The 17,649-nt window shown below is 43.7% G+C and overlaps 1 protein-coding gene across 1 annotated transcript in view; it reads left to right on the forward strand.

Moving 5' to 3' along the window:
- The window catches only part of TET2 (tet methylcytosine dioxygenase 2), a 76,260-nt gene extending 71,274 nt beyond the window's left edge, over positions 1 to 4,986 (forward strand). Inside the window, exon 10 of the mRNA XM_064510546.1 lies at positions 271 to 4,986. Within this exon, the coding sequence (XP_064366616.1) occupies positions 271 to 1,676 (1,406 nt within the window). The 3' untranslated portion in view covers positions 1,677 to 4,986. The remainder of the gene's footprint in view (positions 1 to 270) is intronic.
- The last annotated feature ends 12,663 nt before the right edge of the window (positions 4,987 to 17,649 follow it).

The following is a 17,649-nucleotide window of genomic DNA, read 5'->3' on the forward strand; positions in this document are numbered from 1 at the left end:
TTTTCCTCATGGCCGCTAGCATCTGATCTCCCTGGATGCATGCCCTAAAGGAAGAGTAGCTGTAGTATTTATTCAGCTTCTGAAAGGATGGTGTCTGAGATACTAGAAAGGGAACCTCTGTTAACAAATCATAAGATATACTTTTCTTAGAAATTTCATAGATGCTTATCATGAAGACTCGCTATAACAGAAAGCATGCATGTTAAAAAAAAAAAAGAAAAAAGAAAAAAAAAGAAAGCTTGTTTGTTTATTTCTTTTTTTTATCTACAGATCTTTTACGTCTTTCAGGACCGGCCACACAACAGCAGCAGCAGCACCCACAGCGCACTCTCCCTAACCACCCTCAGTCAAATCCTGTTAACTCTTACTCGGGTTCAGGTTCTGCAAATCTTTATGCGAGGTTGCCTAACCCAGCCAATGCTTACCCAAGCTCTTCGTACACTTCAGATCTTTATGGAGGGTCCAGTCCCATGAACCTCTATACAACCTCATCACAGCCTGCAGGGTCTTATTTGAATTCTTCCAATCCCATGAACCCTTATTCAGGATCACTAAGTCAAAATAACCAATATCCACCCTACCAATGCAATGGAAACGTACCTGTGGACAACTGCCCCTCTTACTTGGGCTCCTACTCTTCCCAGCATCAGCACATGGACTTGTATAGGTGTCAGAGCCAAGACCCTATGTCTAAACTAAGTCTACCACCCATTCAAACATTATACCAGCATAGGTTTGGGAATAACCAGAGTTTTGATCCCAAGTACTTGAATTATGGAAACCAAAATATGCAGGTAGACTCCTTCAGTAATTGCACCATTAGACCAAATGTACATCACGTAGGGTCTTTTTCCTCTTACTCCACCCATGAGGCTGATGGCCATTTTATGGAGGTTGCCTCAAGGTTAAAATCTAATCTGAGTAATCCAAGCATGGACTATGCCTCCATGACTAAAAACAGTGAACATCACCATGTGCAACCCCCTCCGCATTTAGCACATGACTACCATTCTACTCCAAGTATATTTAGTGGTGCTCCTAATTCGCTGCATCTCCAAAATAAGGATAGTGAAATGATTTCACACACAGCTAATGGTCTGTCTAACATGCTTCCAGGTCAAAACCATGATAGGACTACTCCCCAAAGTGGTTTAGATAAAACTGATGTGCTGAATCCAGAAAAAGCAGAGGATCCTGATGAAGTCTGGTCAGATAGTGAGCAGAGCTTTCTGGATCCAGAAATTGGAGGAGTGGCAGTTGCTCCATCTCATGGGTCAATTCTCATAGAGTGTGCAAAACGTGAGCTCCATGCAACAACCCCCCTAAAAAACCCCAACAGGAACCATCCCACCAGAATATCCCTTGTCTTTTACCAGCACAAGAGCATGAATGAGCCAAAACACGGTCTGGCTCTGTGGGAAGCAAAGATGGCTGAGAAGGCAAGAGAGAAAGAAGAGGAATGTGAAAAGTACGGTCCAGACTACGTGCCTCAGAAATCTTACGGCAAAAAAGCAAAGCGAGAGCCTGCTGAACCTCACGAACCCTCAGAACCAACGTACGTGCGCTTCATCAAGTCTCTCGCGCAACGGACACTGTCGGTCACCACAGACTCCACAGTAACTACATCTCCATATGCCTTTACACGGGTTACAGGGCCTTACAACAGATATATCTAACATCACATCTTTGTCGGTTACCTCATCTGAAAAAACAACATGGCAGTAGAGTAGTTCTTGTTTAGGTTTGGGCGAAGATAAGGGTGGGGAAGGAAACAGTGTTTTCATGAAACTCATCAGTGGGAAAAGCCTCAGCACACCAGCAAAAAGAGGTAATCTTACTAGCGCACTTATTTTCCACTGATTTTTTTAAGTGGTCACAGATGGCATGTAGGAAACAAGACCAAAGCATCCTATGCAAAAACAAAACAAAAAAGTGTTTCACAATTTACATTTGAAAACACTGGCTCCATTACTGAAAGAGATAATCTGCAAATGGAATTTTTTTTTCTTACAGTTTTGCACATCTGTGACCACTTTTAATGTCATCAAGTTTGCATAGTCATGGAACAGGAGCAAAAAAAAAAACCCTAAAAAATAATACTGTAGTATTACAACCGCAGGAATCTTAAAATAACATCTGGTGCTGAATCTACGATGTACTGAAATACTGGAATTATGGCTTTTTAACATGCAGTTTTTACTGTAATCTTAATAGTCTCTTTGATTTTATTTAACAAAGTAGATGCGTATAAAACATAATGAATAGACAGCAAAACACTGAATTTGTTTGGATATTCTAAAACATGGTGCTATCTAAGAGAATGGTGTCTTTATTTTAACAGTTGAACAGTTAATGCCTTTATAACAGTTAAAATGTCAATGATGTACTCAAATGTTCTTCAACAACAGGGAGGACCTTTTCATTCATGTATGTATTGAATTTACCTGATGTTAAAATAAGCTTACTTTTTAACATATGGGAATTACAAAGACCTCTGGATTTTGCTCATCCAGTCAAGTCCTAGAAAAGGACAATAAAATATATATAGAGATATTTTTTTTTAAATAGTGTTTCAAAAGCACTTTGTCTACCTAAGCTTGGCAACTTGAACAATGCTAAGGTACTAAGACATTAAAAAAAAAAAAAAAAGAGTTTACTTTGATTTTAAAATGCAAAGATAATTTTTTTAAAAGAAAAAAGCTTTTAAATACTTTTGTTTTAGCCGTGCATCTGCTAGTGGGCTACATATCCATTTTTAATACAGTCAGTTACGGTAAAAATGGGGCTTACTGGATACAAGGGAATACTTTAGTACACAAAACACGTTTTTCTGGTGCTCATCTCACAAGCTATACTGTAAACTGTTTTCTACAATTATTATGACAAGTTCATTGCTCAAATGTGTACAGTTTTAAGGAAAGAATTTTATATTAACCACAGGTAATAATTAGCAGCATGTGACAGATTACAACTAGTTAGCTTGGGCTTCTGCTGTTTTTAAAGATCTGTATGCTCTTCAACTATTGAATGGCAGATTGCTTTTGTGTTGATAATTATGTACATTGTGGTGTAAGTCATTTCTTGGTGCAAGTGTCCTCTTTTCCAGGAAGACTGAGCAGACTGATGCCTACACAAGATGAATGAAACAGGGTTAGTTCTGTGTGATTCCGTTGATTAAATAGAAAAAAAAAATAGGCAGCTGGCTTGCTGTGGTGGTTTTAAATCATTAATTTCTATTAAAAAAAAAAAGCAGGAGAGTTGTATAGTAAATTAAATTGTAAACAAAACTTTTTTTAACGCAATGCTTTAGTATTTTAGTACTGTAAAAATATTAAATCTATATATATTTGGGTTTTGAGCTGAATTCACATCATGGTGCTACTCAGCCTGCTACAAATATATCATAATGTGAGCTAAAAATACATTAAAAGGTTTGAGTGATGTTCCTACTTGTCATATACCTCAACACTAGTTTGGCAATAGGATATTGAACTGAGTGTGAAAGTTTATATATTGTATACCATCTTTTCCCCCCCAATAGCCTTTGAAAAAAAAAACAAACAAAAAAAAACAAAACAAAAAAACTCTCTCAATACTTGACATTTTAGCAAGTATAACTTGAACTTCAACTTTTTTTTTTTGGTTCTAAAAATTCAGGGATATTTCAGCTCATGTTCTCCTATGCCAACGTGTCACCTGTGTGTATGTAAAGCTGTTGTAGGTTAAATATATTATTCTTGGGTTTTCTGTTTTGTTTTTTTCAGGGATTTAATGCTTTTCTTTTGAATCCCTCCTCTAATTTTTCTTGTACATGTATTGATGTAACTAAAACTAATTTTGTAAATTCGTTAGCTCTTTTTATTGTAATGAAAGTGTTTAAGAGATTTAGAATGTTTTGCCTGTTTCAAATGAATAAACAAGAAGAAAGTAGAATGCACTGAGCTGATTAAAGGGAAAAATGTAAGGCAGGGGTTTGGCAAGTGACTGTTTGCTAGAGTTTTTCAAGTCACTCTCTAAACAAGGCTTCTTGGATACTGTAATGAATAAAATAAAATATAGAAAGGTACAGTCTGTACAAGGGCTTCCCTAAACATGCAAACCTCCATGTCCCAGATATATCTTGTGCAATATACTGTAAGATTAAGTTTGGTCGAAAGAAATTTTATCTAACAGAATCACAACCTAACTCAAGCGAATCAAAGGAGGCCTTTGGGTTTAATGGTCAAATATTTATTATGGCAATTTTGTTTTTTAATTCTCAGTCTGTGACTTTACCCACTGCATTGAAACAAAAGTTTCACCTTTTTTAAATTTTAATGATGGCTATATATCAGATTTAATTAAACCATTACAAGTCTTCATCTTCTGGTGATTTTTTTTTTAATCCTATATTATTCATGTAATCCATAGAGGATGTTTGGTTAATATGCCGTGCACCATCATTTGCCAAACTGCTGGCAGCAAGAGCAGGAAGCTTAGTTGGCGAATCAGTTATGTATTGTAAATACCCGAATTGTAATTTTTGGTGTACAGAACCCTGCCTCAGTTGGAACGAATGACAAAGCAGACAGATTGCTTGTATAGGATTATCAGGTTGACTATAGCCATACTTGAAGATGCTTCTGAGTGGTGTCAACTTTACTTGAATGAATTTTTCATCTTGATTGACGCACAGTGGTATAAAGTTCACTCCTAAAGCTAGTGGTTAACTTGTGTAGGAAACTTTAGCAGTTTGACACTAAGGTAATGAACTTCTGTGTGCATTTTCTATGCTTATGTTCTACTTTTTTTTTTTTTTTTTTTTACTTTAGTTTCATTCATTTTCATGAAATGTTGGTATGTCTATAAAAAAAATCTGAGGATGGTTATAAATACTGTAAGTATTGTAATGTAATGCAGGTTATTTGAAAGCTGTTTATTATTATATCATTCCTGATAACGCTGAGATGTGGGTGTTTTTAATAAAATTTATATTTATTTAATGCACTCTAAGTCTGTCTTGCAGAAACTTGTCTTTCACAATCATTTTTATCAGTTTCAAACAACAATGCCTGTGTCCTGGAATGGGCCCCCTGGTACCGAGCCCAGGTCAGGAGCCCCAGAGGGACTGCGCAAAGGTAAACGGTTATATAGCACTGATGAAACTGCTAGCCTGGAGAAATTAAATCTAATATCATGTTATGAAAAATAGAGGAAGTTGGTTATGTTAGTAGCTCAGAAACTGACCGCATCAGCTGCCATATCAGGATAATCCCTTTCTCAGCTTCAGGAGCAGCAGGACAGAAGCGGGCCCAAACATTTCAACACAGCAACCGTCCACACACATCCAACTGCTTTAGCCCACCTCCATCCTCCTTGGCACAAGAGATTAAAGTCTCTAATGATGTATTTCATAAAACAAAACAAAAAAAGGAGTTCTAGACATCCAGCTTTTTCTTAGTTCTGTTTCGACTTTTGCCTCTGAAGGCTTCAGATGCCAGCTACCTAGCCCTGGTTATCATGGAACAAAGTCTATGGTTAAAGTGAAGGGGGAGGCATTTTTGCAGAGAGGAAGAGGGTCTAGAGCACCCTTGCTGGTTTCCTACTGGCATTTGTGAAAGCAGATGAATATAGCATATTCACCCACTGCAGTTTCCTCACGGCTCAAGTAATAGCCTCAAATACCCACCAGCTAGAGGGCAGAGACAGGACAAGCGGAGTCTCTGCATTGTTTTAGGTATTTATCACTACCCGTTTATGCATTTGTCAGGTTATTTCACATTCCTCCAAATGGTGGGATGCTCCAACTGATAGCATAAAAAAGCACCTATAATCCCATGTATAATCTTAATCACACAATCAAAAGAAAAGCAGAAGTGATAAGTGTCTAAATTAATAACACGAGGTATATCCTTGCACTTGTGGGCACCAGAGAAAGGCTTGTTTTTATGGTGCCTTCTTTAATTTCAAGGGATGTCAGGACTGAATCCTGAAATATTCTGTCCTGTGGAGAAAGACAGAAATTGCTCTCTCCATGCTTGCAAAACCTTGCTGCGACAATTGATAGTTCAAAGCTTTTCAGGCTTTCTTTTCTAAGTCCCCACATTAGTCGTCAACCCCAGTTACCCCATCCATCAATTCTGTGCACCTGGGGAAAGCCTCCCTGCTCTGCACATCAGTATGGCTGAGTGTCTTGGGGAATTGGTGATTTAAAATTCAAAACCCTGTAACGCTCAGGCTGGCTCTCAGCATATTCCCAGGCGGGGATGCCTTGAGGCAGGCTAACACGCTGCCAGAGCGCACGGTGGCTCTTTGCTCTACGCAGGTGCACTTTCCCACCTCCGCCGGCTGCAACCGGCAGGCGCTCCAGCTTTCACAAAGGTTTATCATTGAGAAACACTCCTGTCATTAATGAACATCCCCACTAGCCTTCTTCCCACGTAAGCCACTCGCTCGTCAGCGCGATTCTTGACAGACTCTGCTCAGGGGGCTCTGCCAACGCAGGCACAAGGCATAACCTCCACTCAGCAGCCGGCAACGCGCCCCCGGGAGCCAAATGCCACCCAGCTGCGCTCCCCCAGGAGCGGGCGCCTCCTGTGACACGCGGAGCAGCGAGCTGCTGCCGAGACCCCGCTTCTACCATGGCTGCCCAAACCAAGACAGGGGTTAGGCTTGGGGCATCCAGCTGAGACTCCACCTCCCGAAGTTGGCTCCTGCCTTGCCTCTCCTTTCCCCCCAGTCATCTGTTTTGCCATTTTTTGCCTTGATTCCTCAGACACAGGACACGGCATGGCTTCCCCCCCCCCCCCCATGGGAATGACTGAAATAGCTATGATGGCAAGCCAAGCCAGGGTGAACAAATCCCAGGCAAAATTAAGAGCAACTAATGTGATTTTGCTGAAAGATATGGAAAGGTATCCAGCATGGCAAAGTGAGAGGAAAAAGGGGAAAACCTCAAACAAAAGGACCTGTTTTGGAGAGGTGAAACATCTAACGAAAAAAGGCAGGGATTAAGAAGTGGTAGAGCTGTGCTTTCTCTGCGTGCTTGTTCTCCCATTACTTTAAAATACAAATTAGGGAATATTTTAAAAAAACAAAAACAAAAAGCCTTTTCATTTCAGTAAAATTCCAAACAGAGAAACAAAACCGTGGATTTAAATGTGAACCCTGTGGTTTAGACCAAGCTGCAAAACCGAGCTAATGGGCGTGTAGCATTTAAGAAATACCCCGTTCTCTTCTCCGTGGGCTCTTCGGAGAGCACAGCAACACGCCTGCCCGCGCCGCTGCCAGGCGGCAGTCTCCGTCACTGCTACACCGGCGCGACAAGCATCCCACCAGGCTCGCCAAAACTCGCTGCACATCCACCAGCACGGAGGTTAAAACTGGTAGATATCACCCTCTGAGCAGTGAAATAATACTCTGTTATTTAACTGCCATAGTAACAATTTTTTTCTGGAAAATACGCATCTGTCAGATTCCCGCTGTACGCAGCTATGTTTACCTAACACGGACGCAGCTGATAATTGAGCCATTCAGCAAGTGACAGCTCTGTCTCGGAGGACTGACAGTTTTGCAACCCTCCCCCCATGTGCCACGCGCTGCAGACAGCGCTCTCCCCCCTCGCTCTGTGCCAGACGCTTTGCTTTCCAGCCGAGTTTAGGCATTAAGTGGGTCTCTCAACTCTGACCTGTAAATGATTCCCTAAGTTAGTTTAATTAGGGCAAATATTGTACTAAGGGGCGACTCTTTCAGAGCTTGCAAATGATTCAGGCAGCTTCACATTTTACTTGCCTCAGCTCTGACCAGCAAACTGGGTTTGTATGAAGTTAGCACAAACAGTACTGCTGAGTTTTTAAAGATAATTTCTTCCTGGTTGCGGGGCTCACATGAGCGTAAGAGCGAGCCCAAGGAGGAGTCCCAGGCCATCAGGAGGGGAATCGAACACTTCCTACTGTGCAGCGTAAATGCATATACAAGACCTTTGAGATTAAAGATTACCTTAGCTGCGAAGGGCCACCATCTGCTCCAGTTTGTGAGCCTGCCCCTGTTTTTCACATGTAGGAAGGAAGCCTGTGGTACCACTCTTTCCTTTAGAGCATTTTTCCATTAGGTTAGTGGTTCGAGTACTCATGACATTGATATTCAGGTCCTCCCTACCTGAACGGTCCAGAGCATCGGCATAAAAGGCTCAAGGTATTCTGGGCACGCACAGGTATATCGCTGCCCTCCCTCTAAAGCTCTCCCACTTCACCTAAAATGCTTTGAATCATTACGCCGAGGGGTGGGGAGAACCTGCTGTTTCACTTCATTTTAAAATGGGGTTTAATCCTCACTGTAAAAATGGAATCACTCTAGATTCATAATCCCGGCAGCAAGGCGGCATTTGCTGCTGGAGGAGGCCACGAGAGCGTCTGCAGTATTTCCTTCACAGTCTCACAGAGCTAATGAAGGTTAACCTGTTTCACCCGCTCAGGATTTGCTTCAACTAGCACATTAAGCACTTTGTCCTCGTAGGATTTTACTCCAGGAGAACTACCGCGGGGTGGTGGAAGCGGAGCTGTAGGCTCCTACACTAGGGCAGAAAAGCCAGGCCAGCGCCTGGCAGCAACAGCCTGGGACTGCGTTTCAGCTTTCCCTCAGCTTCCCCTGCATTAGCGAGTGCAACCTCATTGCATTTCCAGGCGTAATCATCTTCCTCTTATTTTTCTGCTCCTGTTGTGATTATTTGTAAAAATGACAGCACCATTATCTTCTCGTACGTCAGCCTCCATACAGACCACTTTGGTAAAGAGATTTAACTGGAGGGGATGGCTTAAAGTGCAGCCTGCTCTGAAAAGGGACCGGCAAAGTGGCATCCTGGGGCTCCCAGGCTGCATTTCAATGACAGCTCTAGCTGACATGCCTGGTTGGGCAGGGGGTGGCGTTTCCCCATGCACCCCTCCCCAGCAGCTCTGCCACACGGTCCTGGGGACAGGCCCTTGCCCACCTGCACAGCCCCGGCGCCGCTGACCTTTGCGGAGGCAGAAAGCTGGGCGCTGGCAGCAATCCAGGGCTCATTAATGGGAGCAAATGGCTTGCTATAAACAGAGGAAGGGCTGGGGGTGGGGGAAGGTGACAGATGTCAGGCAAAGGGAAAACATCCATTAGCTGCTCCCTCCACCACCACCCCCAGCACATTTGTTTTGCATGAGAGACCTTCAGTTCAGGCCCCAGTTTAAAGCATTCAGGCTCCTTACTGGGTCCGCATTTGAACCTCTGCAGGGCCAGCACGGCCTTCCTAGGGCTAGAGGACCCCATGCCAGGAGAGAGCGGATGAGGGAGAAGTTTAAAACCTCAAGGTTTGCCTGCTCATCAGGCATTTATATAGTCTTGTAATCAGTAACCCTAGCAAATTTCCCCTCGGCAGGTCATTCTGCCATTAATGTCAGAGGGCTGTGGTTTCTGAGCATTTGCTCTCCTGACTTGTTCAAGATCAAAATGACGGCCCTTCGCACCAAGTCACTCCAGTGTCCCTGGCACAGCATACAAAAACCAGCCTATTTCCACCTCCACAGAGGTGGCAGCGGCTGCTGCTGCGCACGAGGTGTGGGGCAGGCACCCCTCAGCTCCACTGCTCCAGGCGGCTGGGGGCCACCACCCACCAACCCGCGTGCTCCGGCCCTTTGAGCACCCTGGGCTCTTCCCGTCCAAAACCCCAGCACCAAACCTGACCGAGTCCCCACAGCAGACAGCGGAGCTACAACGGCCAGATACAAGCTCCAGATGTGTAAGGTGACAGGACACGGGCAGCCTCTCTCTCAGGGCTATCTGAAGGAGATCTGACAAGTTTTTAAGTACCTGACAGACGTTTGTGCGTGCTCTCCCCACGCACTTCCAGCAAGGCGCCGCAGAGCTGCTGGAACGCAGCACGTGCGGGACACAGATAGCTGGGTGCAGCTGACATTTGACCAGATGAGAGCAGGAGCAGCTGTTTTCTTCCCAAGAAAGAAGTTTGCCGCCAGCTGACGGTCACCAGCCACACCCAGCTCGCAGCTCTCCCCGTAGGTGCATCCCCAAGGCGCAGTTTAGGCACTACTGCTCTCAGAAAAACACTGCCCTCTTTCAGGGGCAGCTGTGCACTGTACCTTGTGCCGATCAAAAACAAGCCACGAGATTTGCCGTCTATTTGATGTCCGCCTGCTTGCCCTTGGTGCATGGGCTGAGCAGGCAGCAGACACTGTTTGATCCCGGGAGGACCCTGCTGCCAGTGAGCCACCGCAAACAACTCCGGGTAAGGAGCAAACAACGTTCCTGCTTCTTCAGTTAACTCAGACCAATCAATTACAGTTAAAAAGAGAGATTATATGTTACACATAACCTCTTGTCACACGATCCCTCGCCTACCAAGCATGCAAACGTTTTCCCCAGACGCAGCCAGGTTGCTTTTAGGAAGCACGGTGACCATTTTTAAACTACAGCCAGAGGAGATTCAAGTCTTCAGTACAGAAGAGCGAGTCCAAGACACTCCCCTCCTTGGGGAACAAGATTGCTCCTGCCACTCAACTTGAGCTATAATAATGTATTTGCGGGGCCAGAGAGAAAGAGCTCTGCCTAAGGGGAAGCATGACTTTGTACTGTGGGACTGGAGAGCTCTGCTGCCTCTTCTCACTTCTGCTTATGGATGTGATCTCAGTGCTAAGCAGCACATCAGAAGACAGTGCTCAGAGATGGCACTTGACCCCAGTCATCGTCTTTAGAGACGAGCTTCCTCCCCACTAGACTCTCTCCTCCTCCAGTTATGCTTTAACAACAGCCAAAACTGAGGTACATGATGCTCGCCAGGAGCTCAACTCTCCTAAACAATGAACGCTTTGACCAGAACTTGGGTAGAGGAAACCTCATTTTGGGTTAGGTCACGTCTCACTGTGAGCTGTATGTGAAACCCTCATCTTAAGCAGCCCTGGCCAAGCGTGGAAGCAAAATCCACTTGTTCATACAGGTCAGAGAGATGCACCATCTCCAGGGCTGGGTAGGAGCTGAACAGGGAGGATTAAGGCTGCCGTTACAGATTTTGGCATCTAAATGCTGCTTAGACCCTGCTTTAGGTACCTAATTCCCTTCTTTCTAGGGGTTTCTAGGTCACAATTCCCTTGCAAGAGAGTCTGGCAAACTAGTACTTTCCAAACCATACAAGAATGTTGTTGCAATAAATACATTAAAAATGTAGGTATTCAGATACTACAGTAACAGGGCCCAAAATATGTATCCTCGAACTAGGAGGGCACAACAGCCTGTTCTATTTATGTTAATTTTTGTCTTTCTTGCTTCAAACTTCCACCCTTGATGAGAGAAGCCCTATTAAAACACTTTGCTTTTCCACATCTTCCCATCAAAAAATGCCTCCTTCAGAGAACTGTTCCATTGTCAACCTGCAGTTTATAAACAAAATAAAAAATAAAAAAGGAGGGGGGGGGGGAAAGAGAGAGAAAGAAGGCTTTCTATAAAATCTTCCAGTTCATCTAGCCCATCTCAAAGCAGGTATAGACAAGAATAGCTGCTCAGTGTGCGTGGAAAATTGTTTTACTAAATGTGGAAGGAAAAGCATTGATTCAATCTCATGGCCATGAGAAGTCCAAATTGCACAGAGTTGCCATTAGTGCTCTTGCTGCTGTGAAAGCTGAAAGGAGCGGAGCAGCCACTCGTTCTGAGGCCAACATAAAGGCAATGAAGGAAGCCAAAATTACTGTTCTGAATTTCCTCTCACTGCTGCTATAATTGAGCACCCAAGGTATTCTCTTCCCAGCCACAATGGTGAGCAGTCAAACCTGTCATTGCATATATAGTAGTAGGTAGCACAGAATTGACAGCCAGGGCAACTTTCTCATTGATTTCTCATAATGTGATCAATAAAATATTTCATTATGGCCCATAAAATCCTATGTGCATCACCAAGAGATGGGAAAGATGCTGCCATGTCTGGGAGAAAAAGAAAATGCAGATTTGCTGACTTGGTTCCAGTAAAAATCCATACAAAGTGATTTCTTCCCTGACTTCTAATCATACCACATCAAATACTGGCTAGCTGGAAGAAAACAGTGGCCAGAAGTAACTTCCAGCTGGAGAAGTCCTACACAATTCAACAATGATGCTTCTAGGTGTCTCAGATGGTAAAGTTTAATGTAACAGGGACAGCTTTCAGTGTTATGCACATGGTGTACTGCCTTGTTCGGAAATAGCTTCAAAAGTAAAAAGAAATGCTAAGCAAAACACCCCATTGTGCAGAATTTTTCCAAGCCTTTTTCAGTAAACTAACCACCTCTCTACGAAGCTGCGAGTGCACTCTACCTCTCCCAGTGCTCTGCAGGCAGAAGGGCAGCCCCAGCACCACGCAGCAGCAGCGATCCCCAAAGCCCTGCTGGGATTGCAGGTGGCACTTGGGGCAAAGAGGATTTTCTGCTCACATGCACCTTCTAGTCTATCAGAGGAATGTAACTGGACATGAAGGTATTTCACTTCTCTTCCTAAAGTTTAACTTCATGTGTGCAGCATCCACCTTCCTCTCCCCCCGCCCCCCTTTATTGCTAGGGGAGAGAGCGAAGCAACATCTTGAAGTCTATAGAAAGCACGGGGCCAAATAAGCTACAAGCTCTTGGAGCCATCCAAGTTTTTCAGAGTGCACAGCTTGAAACCTTTTAAAGCCACCTGGAATACAGACAGGTACTTCAGCTTCTTTTTAATGTCTCACATTTACCATCCAACAGTCAGCTAGGCACTTTGGAAAGTATTTGAGTGACAACCTAATGGAGACCAGACTACATAAACATCCCTCTATTTCAATACTTCTTAAAATGCCTTCTTTTTTTTTCACCTTCAATTACAAATTTAAAGAGGTATATCTTGTTTCTACGATTTCGATTGCTCCCAGAATAGCTTGAGATAAGTTATATGGATTCTGGGATAGAAAAAAAACATACATTTAATAAACTATAAATGGAGCCCCACTTATAATGCTGAGCTCAGACTGCAAGAGCTATTTAAAACAGTGCTGCCTGAGCCCTTCCATCATTTCAAGACACAAGCAGCCCTCACAACAGCTTAGTTCTCCAAGGGTCTTTCCAAAAAGGCTGCTGGTAAAGTTTTAGAGAAGTAAGATCATCTTGGATACAGGACTCTGGCTTGCGGGAAAGTTCAAGGCTAGGCAACATAACCATTCTGCGAAGCTCTACAGAATAGCTGTAGACGTGTAGGAAATAACACAGAAATGAGTGAAATGCACTCACCGTTGCTTATTTGTCAGTAGTAGTATAACCATCAAGCAATTTTTGCTTAACTCCAGCCAGGCCCAATACAGTTTTTACCCCCAAATACACCCAAGCTACACTGAACAAGCAGCACCATCTTGTAACTGCTGCCAACTAAAAGAAGATACAGACTGACTGCATGACATGTGACAAAGGAAAGACTGGCTTGAGGCAGAAAAAAAGGAGAAAGCTCTGTCTGATTCAATTTCCTCCTTAAAAACAGAAATAATGAAAATCAGCATAATCCTGGCACAATAGAAGAGGGGGAAGAGGGGAAGGACAGTCCGAGGAGCGAGATTGCAACACTTTCCTGCCCTGGACGTGATTTTACAGTTGCCTGTTGCAATGCTACAGGAAGCCAGGCCAAAGCAAAGAATATCATTTATAAAGTGAAGGTAATCTACCAAGTGCCAGGTTTCTTATTTATAATGTAGTTCTCCATCTGACAGGCTCCACAAGCAGAGGCCTGAGCGCAGAGCAGGAGCAGACACTGCTACCTGCCGCATGAGCCCCAGGAGCGGCGCACATGGAGACTGGGTGTAAAATGAGCCCTCAGGAAAGGCAGGGAAATTGGTTTCGGCATCCAGAACACAGCTTCCAGAGATGGCACAACAGACATTGCAGCAGTGCTAAGATGTTGATAATGACCACAACCAAACAGCACCAGCTTTGCATTTCCACTGGGAAAATTCAGGGGCATTTTGACACGGAACCGGAAGTTTCAATCCCCTTCAGAGCCACACTAGTTTCAAGTTTCCAAATTCTTGCAGGGACTGGAAGGAGTGAAAAGGGAACCTGGCCCATGAAGACTGCCTCTCTGCATCTATTTGCAGGTGCTCCAGCAGTCAGTTTGCCCAACACATTACAAACAGCATTGCCCTCACAAAAAATATATTTAGTGTCCTTAGTGCGCACTGTTACACACAGGTTGTTACCTCTGTTTGGGATCTCCAGATTTTTAATGTATCAGTAGCAAGACCTCTCCTCCCTACTAAAGGATTGCCCCCTCCTCACCCTTCCGTTCTCAACACTTTAAATCTTAACACGTGCTGCCTGCAGCTTTCCAAGGAGCCATAGTGCCCTCTCAGAGCTCTCTGCTCCTCTGCCAGTCTCGCCACCCTAATTGACCGAACAACACAAGTCCATAAAAAAAAAAAATCTTTCAGAGGAAAAAAAAAGGCATTAAGTTTTAGGTTTCTATTTATCATTGTTACTTCTGTTCAAAACAATTATTTTGATAAATTGTTTTGAAGTCTCACTCTGCATGCTTGTCTGCTGCCATCAGCCCGCAAAACCTGCTAATGCCTTTACGCTATTTTCTTGCTGTGGAGCTGTAATAGCACGACCACTGATTCCAGAAAATGAAAAAAAGCTGGCCATCAGCAGGGGCTCACTTGCAACACCAGGAGGGAACATCTTAGCAGGTTCTGTGGCCTCTGAGACTTAGTGCAAGCGCTCTTAACACTTGTAACTCACAATATTTCCAGAAGATCAAAAGTCCATCTTGTGTTTTTCTTTTTTCCCCAAACCCTCTTTGCCTCCCTCCATAGCAACTCAATAACCAGTTTACCATTTCTATAGAAGCGAACATTGTAAAGAGAAGAAGAGCTGTAATCTGTAAGGAAATGAATAGAAAGGCTTCTCTCACAGAGTAGCAGCGAATGGGACTTAAACTGAAATGCTATACAGAAGTCAAAATTCACTGATATTCCTTTTGACCCTTTTTTGTAGCCTATTATATATTCAGAGAAGCATAAAAATAGGAACATTAAGGACCTTGATTTTTGATACCTTCAAAGGAAAGTCAGTGAACAAGAAAGCCGCCAAATCATCTTCAAGTGCTCTCACAGGTGAGCCACACACAAACTGTAGTGCTTTATATTTAAGGCACCTTGAAAATGAGAAAGGAAAAAAGGAGCTGGGGATAACTACGAAACCCCTTAGGCTAGAACATGGCATGACTATTGGATCCCTAGTAAAAATAAGAGAGCCTACAAAAATTAAAAACACTAAGTTTCAGGTAAAAAGCAAATAGGAGGTAAGGAAACACCAGGAGTGAATGCCAGGACTTTCATACATATTAGAAAAAAGCCACTCATACTCCTTTTCAGTGTCTTTCACAATAAAATACGTACACTTAAGTAACCAAAACAGACATCTTGTAAAGTGACCCAACCCATTGTGGATACAGTCAGCAGGCAAGTTTATTTACTTGGTGGTTGCTGTTGCTGTTGTGGAAGTAGTCGGCATGTTGCCTAAACAGGTTAAGACCATTTACCTCCTCCACCTGCACTGTGCCAGCCTTGTTAACATGGGGCTCCTCCACATTGAAATCTGGGACCATTCAGCTTGTGCTAATTAGCCCTGCAACCCCCCAGCCAGCACAGCTCTCTGAACCACCTCTTACCTTGAACAGTCACACATCCAACACCCTTTGCTCCTTATCAGCTAAAGTGAGAGATTTCACACTGCAAAGTAAATGCTTTTAAGCCCCCTGCCCCCCTCCCCCCAAAAGTTGTCTGCTCTGACTTCTTGCTGTAAGGCACAGAAAGCATTAACAACCTAAGTAAACACAGAGAAAGGTCAGTAACGGCCAGTTACTAAACTAATTTACACTTCTTAGCAGAAACCCAGTCTCTTAAAATTAGTAACAATCTAGCTGAAGTCTGAAAGGTTTCCAGATACACTCATTTTCTCCTTTGCTTACGATCTCAACTTTCTCTTTGGTAAACCAAGATTAAATGGTATCCTTCCTCTTGACAAGGTGTTACCTGTTTCCTTGGGCCCCAGGCCACGAACCTAGTTTACACATACAATCTTTTGTGCTCACTGCATATTTACTTCCAAATGTGTTAAGTTTCATACTAAAACAACAGTCCCACCAATATTATATTAAAAATTCACAGAATCCTTAGTTATGAGAGCATTTAACCCCAGCCTGAAAACACTTCAGCACAGGTGCAGACTCCTCCATACCTCAAGGAACTTTTCTGCTTCCACTGATAACACACAACCCTTTTACCTCCTTTACAGCATATCCCAAAAACCTTAGTCACAGCCTTACATTCCCCTGCCATATAAAAACATAATGCATCTCACACCCCATACCACATCGCAGCTATGGTTTGCTTATGGAAGAGGCTGGGAGCCAGTGACAGGGGATCATGGACACCCCTACTCTCTCCCACATTATTTTATTGCATATGGAACATGCAAAAAGCACGGATATTTAAATCACAGGACACAGCAGCACAACCCCAGATCACTTTTTTCATTTTTAACTAGATTATTTTTCTATCTAGTGAATAAATAAAATAATTTTTTAAAAGTCATACTCTGAAAACAAAGAAAAAACCCAACTGTCCTCTGTCAGGTCCTGCATCACACAAAGCCTTGTCACAAGTTTCAGCAGTTCCTTGCTGGCAGGGCTGATGGCTAAGAGCAAAGCATTTAGCCCAAAGCTCCATGGGCAGCATTGCAATACCTCACTTCTGATCGCTGGGCTTCGAGTGCAATTTGGGAGTGCATTAACATGAGCACGAAGTTTACCCAAAGTTCAGAGAGAACTGGGTACTTCAAGAGGATAGATCCACGCCTCGGGAGCCCTGGGCAGAGAGCTGCTAGGGCCTGCCCCAACCTGAGCCTCCAAGTGGGTATTAACAAGCAGCAGCACTGCCTAGCGATGCACGTCCTCTAGTAAAAATAGCTACCTGTGCTCCTTCTCTAAGGAACAGAGTTGGAGCCATTCCCTTCAGATCATAACTACCTAGGCATTTAGCTGAGGCCTTAAAACCCCTCTTTGCTTGGAAGGGATCTCTATTTATAATTCTTATTTCCCAAAAGAGCACCCTAACACTTGAGCTGGCAGCATCCCACAGCCTGAGCTTTCTCCACCCTTCCAAGGGCCACTCGTGCATTTAACATGACATGCAGAAGAGCACAAAACACCAGAGCCTCCCTCTCCCCTTCAGATGCAGGCACTAAGACCACAACCTTCTCAGGTTGCAAGATCAATACAAAAGGTTGGATGAAGGCTGCGCCTACTCCACCGCAGATTGTTTCCACCTCCCTTGTGAGGCATGAGGTGGGATTTCAAGCCCTGAGTTTGAGGAGAGAGTTACAATTGTGGTACCCCACAACGACCTAGCACACAGAGCTCCTTTCTCCTTTTATTAAGCTCTGCATTTCAGTCCTGCTGGGGCTGGCTAGGTACCGCTGTCATTTTATCCAGGGCGTCACGCTTCCCTAGCACCACAACAACCACCTTGAGATGGGCATACAGAGCTACAGTCCTATTAAGTCACATCAGGTCATTTGTACTACAAGGAAAAGCAAATGCGATGGGGAGGGCAAGAGGCAACAAAAAAACAGCTGCTAGTTCCCTCAAACA

The sequence above is a fragment of the Dromaius novaehollandiae genome, chromosome 4 (genome assembly GCF_036370855.1).
Source record: "Dromaius novaehollandiae isolate bDroNov1 chromosome 4, bDroNov1.hap1, whole genome shotgun sequence".
Lineage (NCBI taxonomy): Eukaryota > Metazoa > Chordata > Aves > Casuariiformes > Dromaiidae > Dromaius > Dromaius novaehollandiae.